Genomic DNA, 25115 nt, shown 5'->3' with positions numbered 1-25115 from the left:
GTCTTTCACATGGATATGGGACTTTGTTTAATTAGCCGATCTTTTCATTCCATCACGGGATGAGAGAAGAAAGCTGGCCATCTGGAGGGATGCGGCGGGGGGAGGGAATGGTAGCTATAGCGACAGGCTTGTTCTCCCTCTCCCCTCTCCGCCCCGACCAGGCAAGTAAAGGGATGCTCTGATCTGGTCAAGATGCTCCGTGGGGCATTTGTGACTCTGGGGGTTGGGATTTTTAATTGATTTTAATGTATTCTACAATCCATCATCCTCCTTCATTGAATTTAAATATCTTTATGTATATTTATTTATATATATATCTTAGAATTAGTCAAAATAGCATGAAAAAAGTTGTATGTAATTGTGGATGCATGTCACGCATTTGAGTTGTATGTCATTGTATTATTCAAGAGGCATGCTCCATCACACAGTCCTACCAGCCAGCTGTCCACCGGTCTCTGCCCCTCCCATAAACTTTTCTTTCCTACGGCTATTCTTCTCGAGATCCCCTTTCAGTCGTATAATGCCCCCTTCCCCTCCTCCGAGAGTCCTGTCTGCGTCAATGGGGCAGAGCGTGTCTGGACAAACAAACAAAAAGTGAACACGGAAGGAGGAATTATCCCAAATGAAGTTAGATTTTACTTTGTTATTCTTTCAAAAACTCATCTAGAAAATATACCCAGTTAAAGAAAAAAAAATCGGTCAAAATTCCAAAACTTCGCAGCACGCTCCTCTCTCTTTCTAGAGAACGGATTGATCCGAGGACAGACGTCCCACCATAGAACGAAACGCCCCAATACCCATCACACATGTGACCCGAGATAGACTCTGCACATTTCCTCAACGAGGTGCTGTGGTGAAGTCCTCAGGATTGTTGGACCAACGCTTCTAAAAGGTAAAAATAATTATCACATTTTACAATCGTATTGTTGTTATATGGCACAGTGAGAATACAGTAACTGGGTGTACAGTAACAATGTAGACAGTTTAAAACTATGCAAAGTTACTGTATCATTATCAGATGAATGTATAGACGTTCCAACAGGACAACTGATACAAAGTTTCAATCGATGAGTTTGGCGGTGATTCTTCAGAATGCATTTTATCTGTGTGAGTGTGACTGACTATGAGGATGACTTTTTCAACTCAGATTTATCTGAAAAGTACTCTTTGATTCAGACATAAAATATTTGACAGACATTAGATGAGCAACTCTCAGCCTTCCTGTTATTTTACATGGTTATTATTTGTCTGATAAACGGTGTGTCATATGAGCATTACTTTAAGTTGACCTCTTAGACCCAGAATTAAAGCTGCAATAGTCCTAACATATTACTAATTGAGAGTGTGTTGTTTATACACCACACTAGTTATCTTAATGATACAATCACCAGTAGATCCTGTCAATCAATCAATCAAACGTATTTATAAAGCCCTTCTTACATCAGCCGATGTCACAAAGTGCTGTGCAGAAACCCAGCCTAAAACCCCAAACAGCAAGCAATGCAGGTGTAGAAGCACAGTGGCTAGGAAAAACTCCCTAGAAAGGCAGGAATTTAGGAAGAAACCTAGAGAGGAACCAGGCTCTGAGGGGATTATAACAGTACATGGCCAAGTTGTTCAAATGTTCATAGATGACCAGCAGGGTCAAATAATAATAATCACAGTGGTTGTAGAGGTGGCAACAGGTCAGCACCTCAGGAGTAAATGTCATTTGGCTTTTCATAGTCGATCATTCAGAGTTAGAGACAGCAGGTGCGGTAGAGAGAGAGAGAGATGAAAACAGCAGGCCTGGGACAAGGTAGCACGTCTGGTGAACAGGTCAGGGTTCCATAGCTGCAGGCAGAACAGTTGAAACTGGAGCAGCAGCATGACCAAGTGGACTGGGGACAGCAAGGAGTCATCATGCCAGGCATAGTCCTAGGGTTCAGGTCCTCAGAGAGAAAGAGAGAGGGAGAGAGGAGAGAAGTCGAGGGAGCATACTTAAATTCACACAGGACACCAGATAAGACATGAGAAATACTCCAGATATAACAGACTGACCCTAGCCCCCGACACATAAACTATTGCAGCATAAATACTGGAGGCTGAGACAGGAGGGGTCAGGAAACACTGCTTGCCCCGTCCGACGATACACCCGGACAGGGCTAAACAGGCAAGATATAACCCCACCCACTATGCCAAAACACAGCCCCCACACCACTAGAGGGATATCTTCAACCACCAACTTACTACCCTGAGACAAGGCCGAGTATAGCCCACGAAGATCTCCCCCATGGTACGAACCTGAGGGGGGCGCCAACCCGGACAAGAATTTCACGTCAGTGACTCAACCCACTCAAGTGACGCACCCTTCCTAGGGATGGCATGGAAGAGCACCAGTAAGCCAGTGACTCAGCCCCCGTAATAGGGTTAATAGGGAGAGAGGGGTACCGGCCAGGCAGAGACAGCAAGAGCGGTTCGTCGTTCCAGTGGCTTTCCATTCACCTTCACACCCCTGGGCCAGACTACACTCAATCATAGGGCCTCCTGAAGAGATGAGGCTTCAATAAAGACAAAGGTGGAGACTGAGTCTGTCTCTCTCATGGATAGGAAGATCATTCCATAAAAAATAAGCTATATAGGAGGAAACCCTGCCTCCAGCTGTTTGCTTAGAAATTCTAGGGACAATAAGGAGGCCTTGCCTAGTTAAATAAAGGTCAAATGTAGAGCAGGATCAAATCGGAAAGATATTTAGGAGCAAGCCCATGTAATGCTTTGTAGGTTAGCAGTAAAACCTTGAAATCAGCCCTTGCCTTGACAGGAAGCCAGTGTAGGGAGGCTAGCACTGGAGTAACATGATCACATTTGTTGGTTCTAGTCAAGATTCTAGCAGCCGTGTTTAGCACTAACATAAATGTATTTAGTGCTTTATCCAGATAGCCGGAAAGTAGAGCATTGCAGTAGTCTAATCTAGAAGTGTCAAAAGCACGGATACATTTTTCTGCATCATTTCTGGACAGAAAGTTAATCATTTTTGCAATGCTACGTAGATGGAAAAAAGTTGACCTTGAAACAGTCTTGATATGTTCGTCAAAAGAGAGATCAGGGTCCAGAGTAACGCCGAGGTCCTTCACAGTTTTATTTGAGACGACTGTACAACCATCAAGATTAATTGTCAGATCCAACAGAAGATCTCTTTGTTTCTTGGGACCTAGAACAAGCATCTCTGTTTTGTCCGAGTTTAAAAGTAGACCATTTGCCGCCATCCACTTCCTTATGTCTGAAACACAGGCTTCCAGGGAGGGAAATTTTGGGGCTTCACCATGTTTCAGAACCAGAACAATGGGTTATCTCCTCTATGATCTCTGTATTAATGCTGTTCTCTATGGTCTCTGTATTAATGCTGTCCTCTATGGTCTCTGTATTAATATTGTCCTCTCTGGTCTCTGTATTAATGTTGTCATCTATGATCTCTGTATTATGGTCTCTGTGTTAATGTTGTCCTCTATGGTCTCTGTATTAATGTTGTCCTCTATGGTCTCTGTATTAACGTTGTCCTCTATGGTCTCTGTATTAATGTTGTCCTCTATGGTCTCTGTATTAATGTTGTCCTCTATGGTCTCTGTATTAATGCTGTCCTCTATGGTCTCTGTATTAATGCTGTCCTCTATGGTCTCTGTATTATAGTCTCTGTATTAATGCTAGAACTAGACCTAGACCTAGAACAAGCATCTCTGTTTTGTCCGAGTTTAAAAGTAGACCATTTGCCGCCATCCACTTCCTTATGTCTGAAACACAGGCTTCCAGGGAGGGAAATTTTGGGGCTTCACCATGTTTCAGAACCAGAACAATGGGTTATCTCCTCTATGATCTCTGTATTAATGCTGTTCTCTATGGTCTCTGTATTAATGCTGTCCTCTATGGTCTCTGTATTAATATTGTCCTCTCTGGTCTCTGTATTAATGTTGTCATCTATGATCTCTGTATTATGGTCTCTGTGTTAATGTTGTCCTCTATGGTCTCTGTATTAATGTTGTCCTCTATGGTCTCTGTATTAACGTTGTCCTCTATGGTCTCTGTATTAATGTTGTCCTCTATGGTCTCTGTATTAATGTTGTCCTCTATGGTCTCTGTATTAATGCTGTCCTCTATGGTCTCTGTATTAATGCTGTCCTCTATGGTCTCTGTATTAATGCTGTCCTCTATGGTCTCTGTATTATAGTCTCTGTATTAATGCTGTCCTCTATGGTCTCTGTATTAATGCTGTTCTTGGTCTGTAGCAGAGCTGCTGTGTCTGCCTAGCATATGGCCTCCACTGCTTGGGTTCAGGCAACTGTGTGTGTGTGTGTGTGGGAGGGAGGTTCATTCTCTCCATGCTGGTGTGGTGATAAAATTAGAATGAATGACTTTAGAATAACCATTCTATTCATTCTAATTCTATGGTTGTGGAATTTCAGATGTTCTTCTCTCCCATCTTTGCCCATTGTTTTACCACTATGTTGATGGATACATATTTTGACTTTACAGTACTGTTGGTCTAGATAAGATGATCAAAGAAAATATTGTGGGGGTATAAAACTCCACTCACTCACTCACTCACTCACTCACTCACTCACTCACTCACTCACTCACTCACTCACACCTCACTCACACCTCACTCACACCTCACTCACAACTCACTCACTCACTCACTCACTCACTCACCTCACTCACTCGTCCCATAGGGCGGCACACAATTGGCCCAGCGTCACCCGGGGCAGGCTGTCATTGTAAATAATAATTTGTTCTTAATTGACTTGCCTAGTTAAATAAAGGTTAAATAAATGGAATCCCTTTCCTCCACTCCAGCAGACCATGTTGTGTATATACAGACAGAACAGAATGGATCCATTTTGTAAAGTCATTTAGTTTCTTCCATAGTATCAGCATTCACTAGTGAATCTTAATTACAGGCTTCACATACGCCTTGGTTTGGTTTCATTTGAACACACACACACACACACACACACACACACACCATCATCATCATCATCAACTGTAAACAAACCGTTTCCCGTTAGATGTTTAGTTTTCACAGTCCTCCGAGCAGAGGGGAATGAGGATGGGAGTAACAGAAGCAGTGATCCTGACAAGCCATCCTAAGATTGCTGTGATCACTGATCATCACAGGACTTTGGGGAAGTTAGCTTGTTATGACAACAGCAATGAAGCCATGGTCTACTGTAAGGTAGAGCATAAGGTAACAGTAATACTACAGGAAATGCTGAGATTTTTGGCTACTCTTGACCCAGTGGAGTGGAGCTGGCCCGAATTAGTCGACTGGTCGATAAGCTGTTGGTCGACCAAGAAAATCAAGCACACAGCCATGCAATCTCCATAGACAAACATTGGCAGTAGAATGGCCTTACTGATGAGCTCAGTGACTTTCAACGTGGCATCGTCATAGTATGCCACCTTCCCAACAACTCAGTTCATAAAATTTCTGGCCTGCTTGAGCTGTCATGGTCAACTGGTAAGCCACACAAGCTAAGAGAACGGAACCGCCGAGTGCTTCATCAATAAGTGCATCGATGACATCGTCCCCACAGTGACTGTACGTACATACCCCAACCAGAAGCCATGGATTACAGGCAGCATCCGCACTGAGCTAAAGGCTAGAGCTGCTGTTTTCAAGGAGCGGGACTCTAACCTGGAAGCTTATAAGAAATCCCGCTATGCCCTCCGACGAACCATCAAACAGGCAACACGTCAATACAGGACTAAGATCAAATCGTACTACACCGGCTCTGACGTTTGTCGGATGTGGCAGGGCTTGCAAGCCATTACAGACTACAATGGGAACCACAGCCGAGAGTGACACGAGCCTACAAGACGAGCTAAACTACTTCTATGCTCGCTTCAAGGCAAATAACACTGAAACATGCATGAGAGCACCAGCTGTACCGGAAGACGGTGTGATCACGCTCTCCGCAGCCGATGTGAGTGAGACCTTTAGACAGGTCAACATTCACAAGGCCACTGGGCCAGACGGATTACCAGGATGTGTACTGCAAGCATGCGCTGACCAACTAGCAAGTGTCTTCACTGACATTTTCAACCTCTCCTTGTCCGAGTCTGCAATACCAACATGTTTTAAGCAGACCACCTTAGTGCCTGTGCCCAAGAACACTAAGGTAATCTGCCTAAATGACTACCGACCCGTAACACTCATGTCTGTAGCCATGAAATGCTTTGAAAGGCTGGTCATAGCTCAAATAAACGCCATCATCCCAGAAACCCTAGACCCACTCCAATTGGCATACCACCCCGACAGATCCACAGATGATGCAGTTTCTATTGCACTCCACACTGCCCTTTCCCACCTGGACAAAAGGAACACCTATGTGAGAATGCTATTCATTGACTACTGCTCAGCGTTCAACACCATAGTGCCGTCAAAGCTCATCAATAAGCTAAGGACCTTGGGACTTAACACCTCCCTCTGCAACTGGATCATGGACTTCCTGACGGGTCGCACTCACCACATCCGCCACGCTGATCCTCAACACAGGGGCCCCTCAGGGGTGCGTGCTCAGCACCCTCCTGTACTCCCTGTTCACTCATGACTGCACGGCCAGGCACAACTCCAACACCATCATTAAGTTTGCAGATGACAACAGCCTGATCACTGACAACAACAAGACAGCCTATAGGGAGGAGGTCAGAGACCTGGCCGTGTGGTGCCAGGACAACAACCTCTCCCTCAACGTGATCAAGACAAAGGAGATGATTGTGGACTACAGGAAAGAGAGGACCGAGCACACCCCCATTCTCATCAACGGGGATGTAGTGGAGCAGCTTGAGAGCTTCAAGTTCCTTGGTGTTCACATCACCAACAAACTAACACGGTCCAAGCACACTAAGACAGTCGTGAAGAGGGCACAACAAAACCTATTCCCCCTCAGGAGACTGAAAAGATTTGGCATGGGTCCTCAGATCCTCAAAAGGTTTAACAGTTGCACCAGCAAGAGCATCCTGACTGGTTTCATCACTGCCTGGAATGGCAACTGCTCGGCCTCCAACCGCAAGGCACTACAGAGGGAGACTTTATGGCAAATTATGTTTTATCTTGGCATAGGTTTACAACTTATAGAAAGGTTCTGAATAATGCTGTACCCCAATCCAATCCAATCCACCCACTCAGTAGACCTAGGCCTCAGGCAACCACAGACATTGTGAAAGTCTTAAGTGGGCGAAACACCATATTACCCTAACTCTGACTGCCTCTGTCTGATTACTCAGTTCTTGAGTTCCTGTTGCTGTCTGTTTTTTATTACAGTCAGTGTCTGAGTCAGAGAGTTCCCCCTATGTAGGTCTCCACCTCACTCCACTTCACCCACTCAGACCTAGCCCTGTTTTCCCCCTCTCTCTGTCTGAATATGCTGTTTCTGCTCATATAAGTTTGTATTCAAGGTTAGAGTTCCTCTTCCTTTCCACTGTCTCACTGTAGGCCCCTACCTCAGCCCCCTTCCTTTCCACTGTCTCACTGTAGGCCCCTACCTCAGCCCCCTTCCTTTCCACTGTCTCACTGTAGGACCCTACCTCAGCCCCCTTCCTTTCCACTGTCTCACTGTAGGCCCCTACCTCAGCCCCCTTCCTTTCCACTGTCTCACTGTAGGACCCTACCTCAGCCCCCTTCCTTTCCACTGTCTCACTGTAGGCCCCTACCTCAGTCCTCTTCCTTTCCACTGTCTCACTGTAGGCCCCTACCTCAGTCCTCTTCCTTTCCACTGTCTCACTGTAGGACCCTACCTCAGCCCCCTTCCTTTCCACTGTCTCACTGTAGGCCCCTACCTCAGCCCCCTTCCTTTCCACTGTCTCACTGTAGGCCCCTACCTCAGCCCCCTTCCTTTCCACTGTCTCACTGTAGGCCCCTACCTCAGCCCCCTTCCTTTCCACTGTCTCACTGTAGGCCCCTACCTCAGCCCCCTTCCTTTCCACTGTCTCACTGTAGGACCCTACCTCAGCCCCCTTCCTTTCCACTGTCTCAATGTAGGCCCCTACCTCAGCCCCCTTCCTTTCCACTGTCTCACTGTAGGCCCCTACCTCAGCCCCCTTCCTTTCCACTGTCTCAATGTAGGCCCCTACCTCAGCCCCCTTCCTTTCCACTGTCTCAATGTAGGCCCCTACCTCAGCCCCCTTCCTTTCCACTGTCTCACTGTAGGCCCCTACCTCAGCCCCCTTCCTTTCCACTGTCTCACTGTAGGCCCCTACCTCAGCCCCCTTCCTTTCCACTGTCTCAATGTAGGCCCCTACCTCAGCCCCCTTCCTTTCCACTGTCTCAATGTAGGCCCTTACCTCAGCCCCCTTCCTTTCCACTGTCTCACTGTAGGCCCCTACCTCAGTCCTCTTCCTTTCCATTGTCTCACTGTAGGACCCTACCTCAGTCCCCTTCCTTTCCACTGTCTCACTGTAGGCCCCTACCTCAGTCCTCTTCCTTTCCACTGTCTCACTGTAGGCCCCTACCTCAGTCCTCTTCCTTCCACTGTCTCACTGTAGGCCCCTACCTCAGCCCTCTTCCTTTCCACTGTCTCACTGTAGGCCCCTACCTCAGCCCCCTTCCTTTCCACTGTCTCACTGTAGGACCCTACCTCAGCCCCCTTCCTTTCCACTGTCTCACTGTAGGCCCCTACCTCAGTCCTCTTCCTTTCCACTGTCTCACTGTAGGCCCCCACCTCAGTCCTCTTCCTTTCCACTGTCTCACTGTAGGACCCTACCTCAGCCCCCTTCCTTTCCACTGTCTCACTGTAGGCCCCTACCTCAGCCCCCTTCCTTTCCACTGTCTCACTGTAGGCCCCTACCTCAGCCCCCTTCCTTTCCACTGTCTCACTGTAGGCCCCTACCTCAGCCCCCTTCCTTTCCACTGTCTCACTGTAGGACCCTACCTCAGCCCCCTTCCTTTCCACTGTCTCACTGTAGGCCCCTACCTCAGCCCCCTTCCTTTCCACTGTCTCAATGTAGGCCCCTACCTCAGCCCCCTTCCTTTCCACTGTCTCAATGTAGGCCCCTACCTCAGCCCCCTTCCTTTCCACTGTCTCACTGTAGGCCCCTACCTCAGCCCCCTTCCTTTCCACTGTCTCACTGTAGGCCCCTACCTCAGCCCCCTTCCTTTCCACTGTCTCAATGTAGGCCCCTACCTCAGCCCCCTTCCTTTCCACTGTCTCAATGTAGGCCCCTACCTCAGCCCCCTTCCTTTCCACTGTCTCACTGTAGGCCCCTACCTCAGTCCTCTTCCTTTCCACTGTCTCACTGTAGGACCCTACCTCAGTCCCCTTCCTTTCCACTGTCTCACTGTAGGCCCCTACCTCAGTCCTCTTCCTTCCACTGTCACACTGTAGGCCCCTACCTCAGCCCTCTTCCTTTCCACTGTCTCACTGTAGGCCCCTACCTCAGCCCTCTTCCTTCCACTGTCTCACTGTAGGCCCCTACCTCAGTCCTCTTCCTTCCACTGTAGGACCCTACCTCAGCCCTCTTCCTTCCACTGTCACACTGTAGGCCCCTACCTCAGTCCTCTTCCTTCCACTGTCACACTGTAGGCCCCTACCTCAGCACATTTCCTTCCACTGTCTCACTGTAGGCCCCTACCTCAGCCCCCTTCCTTCCACTGTCACACTGTAGGCCCCTACCTCAGCCCCCTTCCTTCCACTGTCACACTGTAGGCCCCAACCTCAGCCCCCTTCCTTCCACTGTCACACTGTAGGCCCCTACCTCAGCACATTTCCTTCCACTGTCTCACTGTAGGCCCCTACCTCAGTCCTCTTCCTTCCACTGTAGGCCCCTACCTCAGCCCTCTTCCTTCCACTGTCTCACTGTAGGCCCCTACCTCAGTCCTCTTCCTTCCACTGTCTCACTGTAGGCCCCTACCTCAGTCCTCTTCCTTCCACTGTAGGCCCCTACCTCAGCCCTCTTCCTTCCACTGTCTCACTGTAGGCCCCTACCTCAGCACATTTCCTTCCACTGTCTCACTGTAGGACCCTACCTCAGTCCTCTTCCTTCCACTGTAGGACCCTACCTCAGCCCTCTTCCTTCCACTGTCTCACTGTAGGCCCCTACCTCAGTCCTCTTCCTTCCACTGTAGGCCCCTACCTCAGCCCTCTTCCTTTCACTGTCTCACTGTAGGCCCCTACCTCAGCCCTCTTCCTTCCACTGTCTCACTGTAGGCCTCTACCTCAGCCCCCTTCCTTCCACTGTAGGACCCTACCTCAGCCCTCTTCCTTCCACTGTCTCACTGTAGGCCCCTACCTCAGCCCTCTTCCTTTCACTGTCTCACTGTAGGCCCCTACCTCAGTCCTCTTCCTTTCACTGTCTCACTGTAGGCTCCTACCTCAGTCCTCTTCCTTCCACTGTCTCACTGTAGGCCCCTACCTCAGCCACTCAGCCCTGTTCCTTTCCACTCTCCTCCTCCTGCTCTGTTGTCTCAGTGTTGGCCCAACCAACCAGCGCTCCTTCTCGACTGGATCAGCAATTATTGAACCCACAGCAGATTGTCCAGACTGGTGGATACAGGTAGCCTAGTGGTTAAGGCGTTGGGCCGGTAACCGAGAGGTCGCTGGTGCGAATCCCTGAGCCGACTAGGTGAATAATTTGTCCGTGCCATTGAGCCTATTCTCTATATAGAAGACATGGGCCCTGGTCAAAAGTAGTGCACCCTAAAGGGAATAGGGTTCCATTTGGAACTCTCCCAGGGTGATGAGTCCTCCGCATCTCTACAGGAACAGGCCTGATACCCATCTCTAAACATCACTGCTCTAGATAGGGCCAGTGGATTATTTGGACTTGGTAACCCACAGTGGCTAAGGCAACATGACCTGTAGAGACGTGAGCTACATGAGTTCCTTCCGTCTGTTGACATACTGAAGTTGTGTTTTTAGACATAGATACAGAAGATTCATGTCAACAGCTCAAATTTGCTGCCCAGTCTAAAGGAAGTTATTTTCAGCAGTGTAGTGGTCATGGGATGTGCCCAAAATGGCATCATATTCCCTATAGTGCACAACCTTTGACCAGAGCTATGGGCATGATATAGGGAGTAGGGTGCCATTTCAGATGCACACTTGGTCTACGCTGACCTGTTCAATCTATCTAGAAAATCTAGAACAGGATGATCTATTTTGGATGTTGATGGAGAGAGAGTTGACGGAGAGAGAGTGCTTGCATGTACACTGACTTAAAGCAACGATATTTGAGTGACAGGCTGTTTTAAAACTCTGCATCTGGAATTAAAACAATAACAAGGTGATCCCTGAAAGCCAGATGGAGATGTTCAGGCTTTCTATTACTGTAGCATAGGCTGTGCTGCTGCCTACCTGTCACAAAACGTTACCATGGTGAGATGATACATAGATCTACAGTACATTCATTGTGAACTACTCTCCATCCTGAGATGGTCTGTCCCCACCCTGAGCGTTGATTCATCATGCCGAGGCCGTACAGAGCCCGTATAGAGGCCGTATAGAGGCCGTATAGAGGCCGTATGGAGGCCGTATGGAGGCCGTATAGAGGCCATATGGAGGCCGTATAGAGACCGTATAGAGCCCGTATAGAGCCCGTATAGAGGCCGTATAGAGCCTGTATAGAGGCCGTATAGAGGCCGTATTTAGACATGGCATATAATTAAAAAGTTCCATTTCACACCATGCTGTTCATATAAATAATTTATTATAATTTACCGTTTTCTCTCAGTTATTTATACCGGGGAAAGGGAGTGGTTTTGGGCGGTAAATCTCAGTAACCGGGTTCCCGCCATTCAACCCTAGTACGTATACAAACACGCACGCACACACGCACACGCACACACACGCACACACACACGCACGCACACGCACACACACACACACAATAGAATGGATCATAAACATTGTTTATGTGTTCAACAGTGTGAGAATGTATAAGTGAAATCCTAGATGTGCTATATCATGAACCTTCAGTGTCTTTATGTGAGCTGGCTGATGCTACAGAGACAGGTTCAGCATTGAAACATTGTTCCACTTCAAAAGCCCCTCGAGGGTTGTTTCTCTGGACACTGGTTGAATGGAGCGCTGTTGGTGTGTGTGTGACTCTGGGAGGGGGAACAGGTGCAGTCCATGAGAGGGATAATTCCCCTGCTCTGCAGCCATCTGCTTTCCTGTTCTCTTTTTTGGGGTGCGACGGTGCGTCCCTTTTAAACGCCCTCTGACATTCCGTATGGCAACACACACACACTCCCCTTGGAGAACAGCGGTACGCCCTGTGACCGTTGCCATAGCGTCCGGTTTCGGATTAACCCATGGTCCCCTCGCACATGTGCCGAGTCAAGCATGGGGGCTGCTGCCTATTGTGAAGGGAGAACAGGGCAGGAGGGAGGGAGAACAGGGCAGGAGGGAGGGAGGGAGAACAGGGCAGGAGGGAGGGAGGGAGAACAGGGCAGGAGGGAGGGAGGGAGGGAGAACAGGGCAGGAGGGAGGGAGAACAGGGCAGGAGGGAGGGAGAACAGAGCAAGAGGGAGGGAGAACAGAGCAGGAGGGAGGGAGAACAGGGTAGGAGGTAGGGAGGACAGGGCAGGAGGGAGAGAGGACAGGGCAGGAGGGAGGGAGAACAGGGCAGGAGGGAGGGAGAACAGGGTAGGAGGGAGAGAGGTAAGGGTAGGAGGGAGGGAGGACAGGGTAGGAGGGAGGGAGGGAGAAGAGGGAGGAGGGAGAAGAAGAAAGAGAGAGAAGAGGAAGCTAGAGGATCAGAATAAAAATACTTTCGGCATCAGGAATGGAAACGTATATTTTTTAGGTGAATCAGTTTTCCCCCGTCCTGAGAGATCATAAAGCTGGATATGTTTTTAGGTGAATCAGTTTTCCCCCATCCTGAGAGATCATAAAGCTGGATATGTTTTTTAGGTGAATCAGTTTTCCCCCGTCCTGAGAGATCATAAAGCTGGATATGTTTTTAGGTGAATCAGTTTTCCCCCATCCTGAGAGATCATAAAGCTGGATATGTTTTTTAGGTGAATCAGTTTTCCCCCGTCCTGAGAGATCATAAAGCTGGATATGTTTTTAGGTGAATCAGTTTTCCCCCGTCCTGAGAGATCATAAAGCTGGATATGTTTTTAGGTGAATCAGTTTTCCCCCGTCCTGAGAGATCATAAAGCTGGATATGTTTTTAGGTGAATCAGTTTTCCCCCGTCCTGAGAGATCATAAAGCTGGATATGTTTTTAGGTGAATCAGTTTTCCCCCGTCCTGAGAGATCATAAAGCTGGATATGTTTTTTAGGTGAATCAGTTTTCCCCCGTCCTGAGAGATCATAAAGCTGGATATGTTTTTAGGTGAATCAGTTTTCCCCCGTCCTGAGAGATCATAAAGCTGGATATGTTTTTAGGTGAATCAGTTTTCCCCCGTCCTGAGAGATCATAAAGCTGGATATGTTTTTTGGTGAATCAGTTTTCCCCCGTCCTGAGAGATCATAAAGCTGGATATGTTTTTAGGTGAATCAGTTTTCCCCCGTCCTGAGAGATCATAAAGCTGGATATGTTTTTAGGTGAATCAGTTTTCCCCCGTCCTGAGAGATCATAAAGCTGGATATGTTTTTAGGTGAATCAGTTTTCCCCCGTCCTGAGAGATCATAAAGCTGGATATGTTTTTAGGTGAATCAGTTTTCCCCCGTCCTGAGAGATCATAAAGCTGGATATGTTTTTAGGTGAATCAGTTTTCCCCCGTCCTGAGAGATCATAAAGCTGGATATGTTTTTAGGTGAATCAGTTTTCCCCCGTCCTGAGAGATCATAAAGCTGGATATGTTTTTAGGTGAATCAGTTTTCCCCCGTCCTGAGAGATCATAAAGCTGGATATGTTTTTAGGTGAATCAGTTTTCCCCCGTCCTGAGAGATCATAAAGCTGGATATGTTTTTAGGTGAATCAGTTTTCCCCCGTCCTGAGAGATCATAAAGCTGGATATGTTTTTAGGTGAATCAGTTTTCCCCCGTCCTGAGAGATCATAAAGCTGGATATGTTTTTAGGTGAATCAGTTTTCCCCCGTCCTGAGAGATCATAAAGCTGGATATGTTTTTAGGTGAATCAGTTTTCCCCCGTCCTGAGAGATCATAAAGCTGGATATGTTTTTAGGTGAATCAGTTTTCCCCCGTCCTGAGAGATCATAAAGCTGGATATGTTTTTAGGTGAATCAGTTTTCCCCCGTCCTGAGAGATCATAAAGCTGGATATGTTTTTAGGTGAATCAGTTTTCCCCCGTCCTGAGAGATCATAAAGCTGGATATGTTTTTTAGGTGAATCAGTTTTCCCCCGTCCTGAGTGATCATAAAGCTGGATATGTTTTTTGGTGAATAAGGATGATTTAATAATGATTTAACTATTTGTCTATTTTCCAACAGGTTTTAACAGTGTGAAAATACCTTCCAACAGCCATGATGGATAAAGAGGAGACCAGTGACACTGACAGTGGGATCATTCTCAACTCTGGTAAGAGCTTAACACATCAACAACCCTAAATGTGAAAGAGATCCATTCTAGGTTCAGATATAAATCGTTACGGAAAGCACTGAACGCATTATTAATGCTGAGACCTAAATCTGTCGTATCAAATATTGAACTTCAGAGATAAATTCAGGAGATAAATTCAAGAGATAAAGTGTATTGATAGTTGGCAAGCTTGCTGTCTATAATCTATAGCAATCGTTAATTCTGTGATAAAAGCACCAAATGTGGCACCATGTGATGCCTGCATGAGGCCTGTGCTCTGTGGAAAAATCTCCATTAACATCATCTCAGGTCCCGACAGCCCCACGTTGCCAGTCAAGGACCTGACCACCCACACCCGGGCCATGAGGCTGAAGCACCAGGCTCTGGAGAACAGGCTGGAGCTGTGTCTACTGGACCTCAAGAAGCTCTGCATTAGAGAGGCTGTGAGTATTCACACTATTGTATTTATGCATATCTATAACGGTGTTGATATATATATATATATATATATATATTATATATACAGTACCAGTCAAAAGTTTGGACACACCTCCTCATTCCAGGGGTTTTCTACATTGTAGATTACTAGTGAAGACATTAAACTATGAAATAACACATATGGAATCATGTAGTAACCAAAAAAGTGATAAACAAATCAAAATATATTTTATATTTGAGATTCTTCAAAGTAGCCACCCTTTGCCTTGATGACAGCTTTGCACACGCTTGGCATTCTCTCAACCAGATTCATGAGGAATGCTTTTACAACAGTCTTGAAGGAGTTCCCACATATGTTGAGCACTTGTTGGCTGCTTTTCCTTCACTCTGCTGTCCAACTCATCCCAAACCATCTCAATTGGGTTGAGGTCGGGTGATTGTGATAGCCAGGTCATCTGATTCAGCACTCCATCACTCTCCTTCTTGGTCAAATAGCCCTTACACAGCCTGGAGATGTTTTGGGTCATTGTCCTGTAGAAAAACAATTGATAGTCCAACTACGCGCAAACCAGATGGGATGGCGTATCTCTGGTTAAGTGTGCCTTGAATTCTAAATAAATCACTGACAGTGTCATCAGCAAAGCACCATCACACCTCCTCCTCGATGCTTCACAGTGGGAACCACATATGCAGAGATCATCCGGTCACCTACTCTTCGTCTCACAAAAACACGGTGGTTGGAACCAAAAACCTCACGTTTGGACTCATCAGACCAAAGGACAGATTTCTACTGGTCTAATGTCCATTGCTCCTGTTTCTTGGCCCAAGCAAGTCTCTTCTTATTGATGTACTTTAGTAGTGGTTTCTTTGCAGCAATTCGACCACAAAGGCCTGATTGGGGCAGCAGGTAGCCTAGTGGTTAGAGCGTTGGGCTAGTAACCGAAAGGTTGCAATTTCAAATTCCTCAGCTGACAAGGTACAAATCTGTCATTCTGCCACTGTTATTAACAGTGGGTTAACAAGTCAGTTAACCCACTGTTTCTAGGCCATCGTTGTAAATAAGAATTTGTTCTGAACTGACTTGCCTAGTTAAATAAAGTTAACATAAAAAAATGTAATTCACGCATTCTCCTCTGAAGAATTGATGTTGAGATGCGTCTGTTACTTGAACTCTGTGACGCATTTAGTTGGGCTGCAATTTCTGAGGCTGGTAACTCTAATGAACTTATCCTCTGCAGCAGAGGTACCTCTGGGTCTTCCTTTCCTGTGGCAGTCCTCATGTGAGCCAGTTTCATCGTATCGCTTCATTGTTTTGCAACTGCACTTGAAGAAAGTTTCAAAGTTCTTGAAATGTTCCGCCTTGACTGACCTTCAGGTCTTAAAGTAATGATGGACTGTCCTTTCTCTTTGCTTAGCTGTTCTTGCCATAATATGGACTTGGTCTTTTACCAAATAGAGCAATCTTCTGTATACCACCCATACCTTGTTTGAACACAACTGATTGGCTCAAATGCATTAAGGAAAGAAATTCCACAACTTTTAACAAGGCACACCTGTTAATTGAAATGCATTCCAGGTGACTACCTCATGAAGCTGGTTGAGAGAATGCTAGGAGTGTGCAAAGCTGTCATCAAGGCAAAGGGTGGCTACTTTGAAGAATCTCAAATATAAAATATATGGTGTTATATATGGTGTTATTTCATGTAAAAAATCAAGAAAAACCCTTGAATGAGTAGGTGTATCCAAACTTTTGACTGGTACTGTATATATACTTGCAACAAGAATATATGTGTAACGATGTACACTGAGAGTCGGGAAGCAAGTTCAGGGAGTGAATACATTTAAAAAATGAACAAAACAAGACACACAAACAGCGCACCGACATGAAGCAGGAACAATGACAACTGGGGAGGAAACCAAAGGGAGGGACATATAAAGGGCAGGTAATCAATGAGGTGATGGAGTCCAGGTGAGTGTCATTATGCGCGTAACGCTGGTGACAGGTGTGCGCCCTAATGAGCAGCCTGGTGACCTAGAGGCCAGCGAGGGAGCATACGTGACAATATGGGTGATGCAGACAATTACATTGATGGAAGCTACAATCTACCTGCAATATTAAAGCTGATCTACCCCCTAATAAAAAATATATAAAAAATAAATAATAATAATAAATATATATATTTTTTGCGTCAGGGAGGCTGTGAGTGTCTAACCTAGCCTGAGACCTGAAGACCTATGTTAGCTCCCTGAGGTAATGCCTAGGTTGTAGTTCAGTGGGCTAACATAGGTCTCCTGCACGTCACAAAACTGAGTCTCATATTTACATACCAATGGTTCATAGAAGAGTTACAGACTGCTCTTTCAGATGTAATCTCTTAGGGGTATGTTTAGAAATGACTTCAGTTGACTTTGGATTGTATTTATTTTACAGGAGCTGACAGGTAAGTTGTCTTCAGACTACCCCCTACTTCCTGATGAGAAGCCACCTCGTGTCCGGAGGAGGATAGGAGCTACCTTCAAACTGGATGGCAGTCTCATTCACCAGGATGGAGAGGTACAGACCAATATGAACCCTTCCCACGGTCATCCTTTACACTTCCTATATTACACAGTATTGGTAATAGGTAAGGTCAGCAGTTTTTCCTAACAATATGTCGTAAAGCTTATAAGCAAAGGCAAAGTGCATATCAGATAGAGAGATTTGAACACTGAATACAGTATTTATTTCCTTAAACCCAGCCCAATCAAGAAGTCTATTAAATTGATAGTTCATTGTTATTCATCTAAGCTAAATAAAAACTTTCTCTCACTCAGGATTCAGAGCTTCATTCCTTAGAGGCAGACCTGGCCTTGCAGCTCCAGATCGTTGAAGCGGCCCGTAGACTCTCAGTGGAGGAGCACCTGTCCAAACCACAGAAGAAGAGCAGGCTGCAGCAGTGTAAGAGGGAAGATAGGAAAGTTAAGGATCTCCAGGAAGCTGTGTTTCAGCACAGGATCAGAAACGAGTGCTCCTCTCCACCGACCAACAAGAACAACAACACAGCCAAACACAGAGGTGAATGCTGTGCCTGTGCTACTGCTGCCCCAACCTGGTCACATTGGGCTCTGCAGTCCGCAGGGAGCTTAGGTTACACAGAATCACCGTTTCTAAACATTGTGAGACTTCCGGGAATACTTGCGAAGCAAACTAAGCAGACCAGGCTGGAGCTTGACAAGTCGATGAGAGAAATGAAAAATGATTCCTTAGTTGTTCATTTTCTCTAAATCTAAAAGGCACAACCTAGATTGTATCCCATTTCTTAAGTAGTTGAACATGTTATAACTCCAACCTAGTGAAAGTGACGAACTGACAAGTTTTCATTTTTGTCAAAAACAAATTTACATCGAAGGAGTGCCTTTGAGTTTTATAGTTGTACTGTTGTTCATACTTCATTGGGACCAATTCATTTATACAGATATTTTACGGATGATAGCACCAGGATCACGGGAGGCTGGTGGCACCTTAATTGGGGAGGACGGCTGATAGTAATGGCTGGAGCGGAATAAATGGAATGGTATCAGACACATCAAACACACAGTTTCCAGGTGTTTGATACCATTCCATTCACTCCATTCCAGCCATTATTATGAGCCGTCCTCCCCTCAGCAGCCCCCTGTGGACAGGATATACTGAAGAAGTATTTCAGATACTATTTTTATTGGACAGTTAAGACCCGATGACATGTTTCTACGCATGAGCTTAGCTAGCCAAGGTCGCCATGCCATTGATTGATAGGCAGTTTCTACCGATCAATTAAATGTATTTATAAAGCCCTTTTTATGTAAGCAGATGTCACAAAGTTCTTATTCAGAAACCCAGCCTAAAAGCAATGCAGATGCATTAGAACGGTGGCTAGGAAAAACTCCCTAGAAAGGCTGGAACCTAGGAAGATTCTAAGAGATTCTAAGAGTCCATGGCCATTAAGGCTATGCCTATTTTCATACGATACTGTCTTTGGTTATATTCTCACTCATTCCGATGGAGGTTGGAGTTTTTTAAAATTCACAATTGTTTAGTTATTGAATCACATAAGCAGTACATGTCAGAAGAATTACACTACAATGTTGATCATTTTCACAACCCCTTCCCCTAATTGAATGAAGTCTTAAATAAAGCCTTCTTTTATTTCTGTCCCCAGATCTGTGCATGTCCGACGACAGCTCCCTGTCTGATGCAGTGGCCCTGGACGATGGTGAGTTATCAACTAACACAGTAGAAATGCCAATACAATTCAACGATTCCAAAGTGTCATGTCTGACCCTTTCTATTGTGTCTCCTCTATCTATCCATAGACTCTCTCTCTTCCTCATCATCTGTCGACCCACTCATACAGTCCTCTGTGGGCTCCCTGTCCCTCCAGTCCTCCTCATCCCAGGGCAGTCTCCATCACATCTCAGCCCAGAGCCTCAGCTCCAGCTGCAGTGTGGAGCAGACCCAAACCTCCAGTATGGGCTCCAGCTGCAGTGTGGAGTTTCCTGAGCGCTCCCCCATCCAGAACTCCCCCTGGAGAGAGTCTAATCTGGACCAGCCCTATCTGAAACCTAACACTGTCTGCAGCAGCAGGCCAAGGTAAGAGTCCATATCCTTTTTGGATAAGAACGCTGTTAACCAATAAAGGTGGAGCAACTGAGTGTGCAGGTCCTACTTTGCTACTCAAATATTTATTCTGCCCAGAACCCCATTAAAAAGGGTTTTGCTTTTGACTACATAAACTACATCCTCTAACTTTTAAACTAGCAGTTGTCTAAATCCTGCCCTGCCCACTCTTTCTCTCTCCCTCTTTTTCTGAGCAGAAGTCCAGTAGGGACCCCAGTAGGGACCCCAGTGTTCCCTGCAGACAGCAGAGTCCTGCCCTCCCACTTCCCCTCCATTAAGAACCTGGCTCTGAGACATGGACAGATCAACTCCTCCAGCGCCCCCTCGACTCCAGAGCTGCACGTACGCAGACAGTACTCCCTGTCCTTCAGGTAACCAACTAACGCTTAACAACGTCACCACCGTTACACAGAACGTCGACACCATAACACAGACTGTCGACACCATAACACAGACTGTCGACACCACAACACAGAACGTCGACACCATAACACAGACTGTCGACACCACAACACAGAACGTCAACACCACAACACAGAACGTCAACACCATAACACAGACTGTCGACACCACAACACAGAACGTCGACACCACAACACAGACCGTCGACACCATAACACAGACTGTCGACACCATAACATAGAGCGTCGACACCACAACACAGACCGTCGACACCATAACACAGACTGTCGACACCATAACACAGACCGTCGACACCATAACACAGACCGTCGACACCATAACACAGAACGTCAACACCATAACACAGAACATCAACACCATAACACAGAACGTCAACACCATAACACAGAACATCAACACCATAACACAGAACGTCAACACCATAACATCAACACCATAACACAGAACATCAACACCATAACACAGATGAAGGTGTTGATTACCTTTATTGTGTCTTCTTGTGTGTCTATTGTTGTGGGTGGGTAATACGTTACATAAATTATATTGATAAAATACATTGACTAGATTAGATCACATTTAATAATGAAGTTGCTGTATTAATTACACAGTATAGGGAGACAGACATACACAAAGTGCATCACAGTAGCTCACTTTTCTCTCCCCTGTCTTTTTTCATCTTCTCAGGCTTCCCAGAAGTAAGCCCACTCATGACCTGGGTGAGGGACGTGGGAGAGCCAGGTTGCCACGCCGACGGCCAGAGTTCCTGGTTCGGTCTCCACAGTACACCCCCCAGCGTCTGTACCAGTCCAGCTCTGAACACTCTGTCCCATCCTACACCAGCCCCCAGCGACTGTACCAGTCCAGCTCTGAGGACAGCAGCTCTGAACACTCTGTCCCCTCCTACACCAGCCCCCCCAGCCGGGACACGGACAGAGATAATCACAAAGAGAGGGAGGGCCCCGCATCTCCCGAGATCCCCAAGCTCTGCCCTCCTCCCTATGGCTTCCACTACGGAGCCCAAAGTCCCACCAGCCCTGCGTTGAATGGCTCCAGCTTTCACAAGAAAAACAACCAGCACCGGTCCTCTCCCAGCTTGAGAAGAAGAATGGCAGAGGAAGGCACATGTTCCCCTCTTTCCCCACAGGACCTGGGCAGTCCCCTGGGGAAGGGTCTTTACCTGTCCCCCTCCCGGCCCCCACAGCAACAGCAGCAGCACAGACGCTGGCAGCAGGGGCCCCCACCGTCATCCCCCAGGAGAGTTCTGAAGCCTCCACCCCCCTACACTCGCCTGGTACATACCCCGTCACTGAGGGAGTACCCCAATCAACCTGCCCGGGTGTTGCCCAGGGAAATGTCGTCAGACGAGCTCAAGTCCTGGAACCAGTTCCAAAAGTCACGCCCGAGTTCCCTGGAAGGCCAAGGGTCGTTCAGAGTGAAGAGCCCCACGTCCCCTCACCTCCCGCCCTACCTGCAGGTGAGGATGCCCCCTAACACTCACCACCATAGCATTACTAACATCTCATATTGATATTAAAGGAACGGGAATGTAATGTAGAGCGGCAGGTAGCCTAGCGGTTAAGAGTGTAATGTAATGTAGGGCGGCAGGTAGCCTAGCGGTTAAGAGTGTAATGTAATGTAGGGCGGCAGGTAGCCTAGCGGTTAAGAGTGTAATGTAATGTAGGGCGGCAGGTAGCCTAGCGGTAAAGAGTGTAATGTAATGTAGGGCGGCAGGTAGCCTAGCGCTTAAGAGTGTAATGTAGGGTGGCAGGTAGCCTAGCGGTTAAGAGTGTAATATAGGGAGGCAGGTAGCCTAGCGGTTAAGAGTGTAATGTAATGTAGGGCGGCAGGTAGCCTAGCGGTTAAGAGTGTAATGTATTGTAGGGTGGCAGGTAGCCTAGCGGTTAAGAGTGTAATGTAATATAGGGAGGCAGGTAGCCTAGCGGTTAAGAGTGTCATGTAATGTAGAGCGGCAGGTAGCCTAGCGGTTAAGAGTGTAATGTAATGTAGGGCGCCAGGTAGCCTAGCGGTTAAGAGTGTAATGTAGAGTGGCAGGTAGCCTAGCGGTTAAGAGTATAATGTAATGTAGGACGGCAGGTAGCCTAGCGGTTAAGAGTTTAATGTAATGTAGGGTGGCAGGTAGCCTAGCGGTTAAGAGTGTAATGTAATGTAGGGCGGCAGGTAGCCTAGCGGTTAAGAGTGTAATGTAATGTAGAGTGGCAGGTAGCCTAGCGGTTAAGAGTGTAATGTAATGTAGAGTGGCAGGTAGCCTAGCGGTTAAGAGTGTAATGTAATGTAGAGTGGCAGGTAGCCTAGCGGTTAAGAGTGTAATGTAATGTAGAGTGGCAGGTAGCCTAGCGGTTAAGAGTGTAATGTAATGTAGGGCGGCAGGTAGCCTAGCGGTTAAGAGTGTAATGTAATGTACGGCGGCAGGTAGCCTAGCGGTTAAGAATGTAATGTAGGGTGGCAGGTAGCCTAGCGGTTAAGAGTGTAATGTAATGTAGGGCGGCAGGTAGCCTAGCGGTTAAGAGTGTAATGTAATGTAGGGCGGCAGGTAGCCTAGCGGTTAAGAGTATAATGTAATGTAGGGCGGCAGGTAGCCTAGCGGTTAAGAGTGTAATGTAATGTAGGACGGCAGGTAGCCTAGCGGTTAAGAGTGTAATGTAATGTAGGGCGGCAGGTAGCCTAGCGGTTAAGAGTGTAATGTAATGTAGGACGGCAGGTAGCCTAGCGGTTAAGAGTGTAATGTAATGTAGGGCGGCAGGTAGCCTAGCGGTTAAGAGTATAATGTAACGTAGGGCGGCAGGTAGCCTAGCGGTTAAGAGTGTAATGGTATGTAGGGCGGCAGGTAGCCTAGCAGTTAAGAACGTTGGGCCAGTAACCGAAAGGTCGCTGGTTTGAATCTCCGAGCTGACTAGGTGAAAAATCTGTTGATGTGCCCTTAAGCAAGGCACTTAACCCTAATTGCTCCTGTAAGTCACTCTGGATAAGAGTGTCTGCTAAATGGCTAAAATTTAAAGTATACATTTAAATATAATGAACAGGAACGAAATGTGTTGTTGTGTTTCAGGGTCCCCACCAGAAGCGGATCCTTCAGAGGGCTGCAGATGGAACTCCTGTACAGTGGTTTGTTGAAGAGGACTCAGAGATCGTCAGCCAGGTGTAACCACAGCCATATACAGTATATGGTACACAATATATATCTATATCTATGCAGTATATGTCTCTGGTTGTAACCAGGGGGAGTTGCCCTACTGTAGTATATGTCTCTGGTTGTAACCAGGGGGAGTTGCCCTACTGTAGTATATGTCTCTGGTTGTAACCAGGGGGAGTTGCCCTACTGCAGTATATGTCTCTGGCTGTAACCAGGGGGAGTTACCCTACTGCAGTATATGTCTCTGGCTGTAACCAGGGGGAGTTACCCTACTGCAGTATGCTATGCTACACACAAGGAGGGAATGACTTTCTAGAGACTTGAGTATGTCTGTATTTTTTGAGTCAATGGACTCTCTGTGAGATTATATGTCCCTGGTGAGGGACAACTGTCCTCGACAAAATGAAGAAGATCTTGGCTCCATGTGTAGTAGGGCACCGTGAAAAGTATCTAGCTCGACCACTATTTTATCGAATGCTTTATGCAAAGCAAGTTTGACATTTCTATATAAAGGCACTTTGCCAGTTAATTTATTTTATTTAAAAAATTACGTTATTATTATTATCAGGTGAATCAATTAGATTATTTTCTTCAGGTTAAATATGATATGTGTTTGTAACAAGTTTCATACATTTGTTAATGACTATAACATATCAAGATTACTGTAGAAGTTGCGTGTCTTACTGTAGAAGTTGCGTGTCTTACTGTAGAAGTTGCGTGTCTTACTGTAGAAGTTGCGTGTCTTACTGTAGAAGTTGCGTGTCTTACTGTAGAAGTTACGTGTCTTACTGTAGAAGTTACGTGTCTGGCACACATATTTGCACAACAAGGTTCACGTAGTTTCCAAATGAAGTTACGTCATTTTTAATATAATTATTTATTTATTTATATTTGTTTTCTTTCTTTATCTATTACATTGGGAGTAATAAAGCTGTAACATTCCTAATATAATTATGTATTTATTTAATTGAATGTCTACATTATCTTTGTTTTCTCTTTTAACTTAAGGGATCCTTCAGCACAACTGTCACTAAATCCTTAATATAATTGTATTATATTATTTTTTAACATCATTTAGAAAATAGAACTAGAAAATGCTAGAAAGTGTCTGTTTCTCTGTAAGCTGTAGTACAATAACATGAAATAAGCTGCACATTAACCTGTTAAACTTTTAATTTATATTAACCTAAGATGCATTTGATTCTAATTGGTTTGTTTGAGGCATAATTGTGTTGGGAGGTTTTCACTGCATTGCGGATTTGTTGTGGTACTAACCAGTTTATTGTCTACGTTTTGATATCGTTTCTATATTTATAATTAAAAGGCTTGTTATGACTGATCGTTAAGTGGCATTTATTTTTTGAGAGATTAATACAAATTGAGCAATAGGGGATAAGGGCCTTGGTCAGGGAGGTGACCAAGAACTCAATGATCACTCTGACAGAGCTCTAAAGTTCCTCTGTGGAGAAGGGAGAACCTTCCAAAAGGACAACCATCTCTGCAGCACTCCACCAATCAGGCCTTTCTGGTAGAGTGGCCAGATGGAAGCCACTCCTCAGTAAAAGGCACACGACAGCCCGCTTGGAGTTTGCCAAAAGGCACCTAAAGACTGCCAGACCATGAGGAATGAGATTTTCTGGTCTGGTGAAACCAAGATTGAACTCTTCGGGCTGAATGCCAAGCGTCACATTTGGAGAAAACTGGCACCATCCCTACGGTGAAGCATGGTGGTGGCAGTATCATGCTGTGGGGATGTTTTTCAGCGGCAGGGACTGGACGACTAGTCAGGATCGAGAGAAAGATGAACGGAGCAAAGTACAGAGAGATCCTTTATGAAAACCTCCTCCAGAGTGCTCAGGACCTCAGACTGAGGCGGCAGTTCACCTTCCAACAGGACAACGACCCTAAGCACATTCAAGACAACACAGGAGTGGCTTTTGGACAAGTCTCTGAATGTTCTTGAGTGGCCCAGCCAGAGCAGGAACTTGAATCTGATCGAACATCTCTGA

The 25115-nt window shown here is 46.3% G+C and overlaps 1 protein-coding gene across 3 annotated transcripts; it reads left to right on the top strand.

The window, feature by feature from the left end:
* The first annotated feature begins 522 nt into the window (after positions 1-522).
* Positions 523-24445, top strand: LOC110532743 (innate immunity activator protein-like). Of its 3 annotated transcripts, none has more exons than XM_036988819.1 (10): positions 523-892; positions 14371-14458; positions 14768-14901; positions 17328-17450; positions 17711-17834; positions 19075-19128; positions 19229-19505; positions 19730-19903; positions 20640-21429; positions 23023-24445. In XM_036988819.1, exons 2-10 carry the CDS (start codon positions 14404-14406, stop codon positions 23116-23118), a joined length of 1827 nt encoding a protein of 608 aa, XP_036844714.1. In that variant the 5' UTR covers positions 523-892; positions 14371-14403; the 3' UTR covers positions 23119-24445. The 3 variants fall into 3 exon arrangements, with proteins under 3 accessions (XP_036844714.1, XP_021472539.1, XP_036844713.1); XM_021616864.2 differs by having other exon boundaries at positions 526-892; positions 17711-17951; XM_036988818.1 differs by lacking the exons at positions 523-892; positions 14371-14458; positions 14768-14901 and adding an exon at positions 16859-16964 and having other exon boundaries at positions 17711-17951.
* Positions 24446-25115: the final 670 nt, after the last annotated feature.

The sequence above is a fragment of the Oncorhynchus mykiss genome, chromosome 9 (assembly GCF_013265735.2).
Source record: "Oncorhynchus mykiss isolate Arlee chromosome 9, USDA_OmykA_1.1, whole genome shotgun sequence".
In the NCBI taxonomy this organism is placed as follows: Eukaryota; Metazoa; Chordata; class Actinopteri; order Salmoniformes; family Salmonidae; genus Oncorhynchus; species Oncorhynchus mykiss.
The sequence above is the reverse complement of the archived record's forward strand: the minus strand, read 5'-3'. Positions and strand labels throughout refer to the sequence as shown.

Bases quoted from the DNA above. Each gene is read 5' to 3' on its own strand.
- LOC110532743 (XM_021616864.2), top strand. From the start codon at position 14,404: ATGATGGATAAAGAGGAGACCAGTGACACTGACAGTGGGATCATTCTC. The intron at 17,952-19,074 runs GTGAATGCTGTG...TTCTGTCCCCAG, and splicing joins CAACACAGCCAAACACAGAG to ATCTGTGCATGTCCGACGAC. The intron at 19,506-19,729 runs GTAAGAGTCCAT...TTTTCTGAGCAG, and splicing joins GTCTGCAGCAGCAGGCCAAG to AAGTCCAGTAGGGACCCCAG.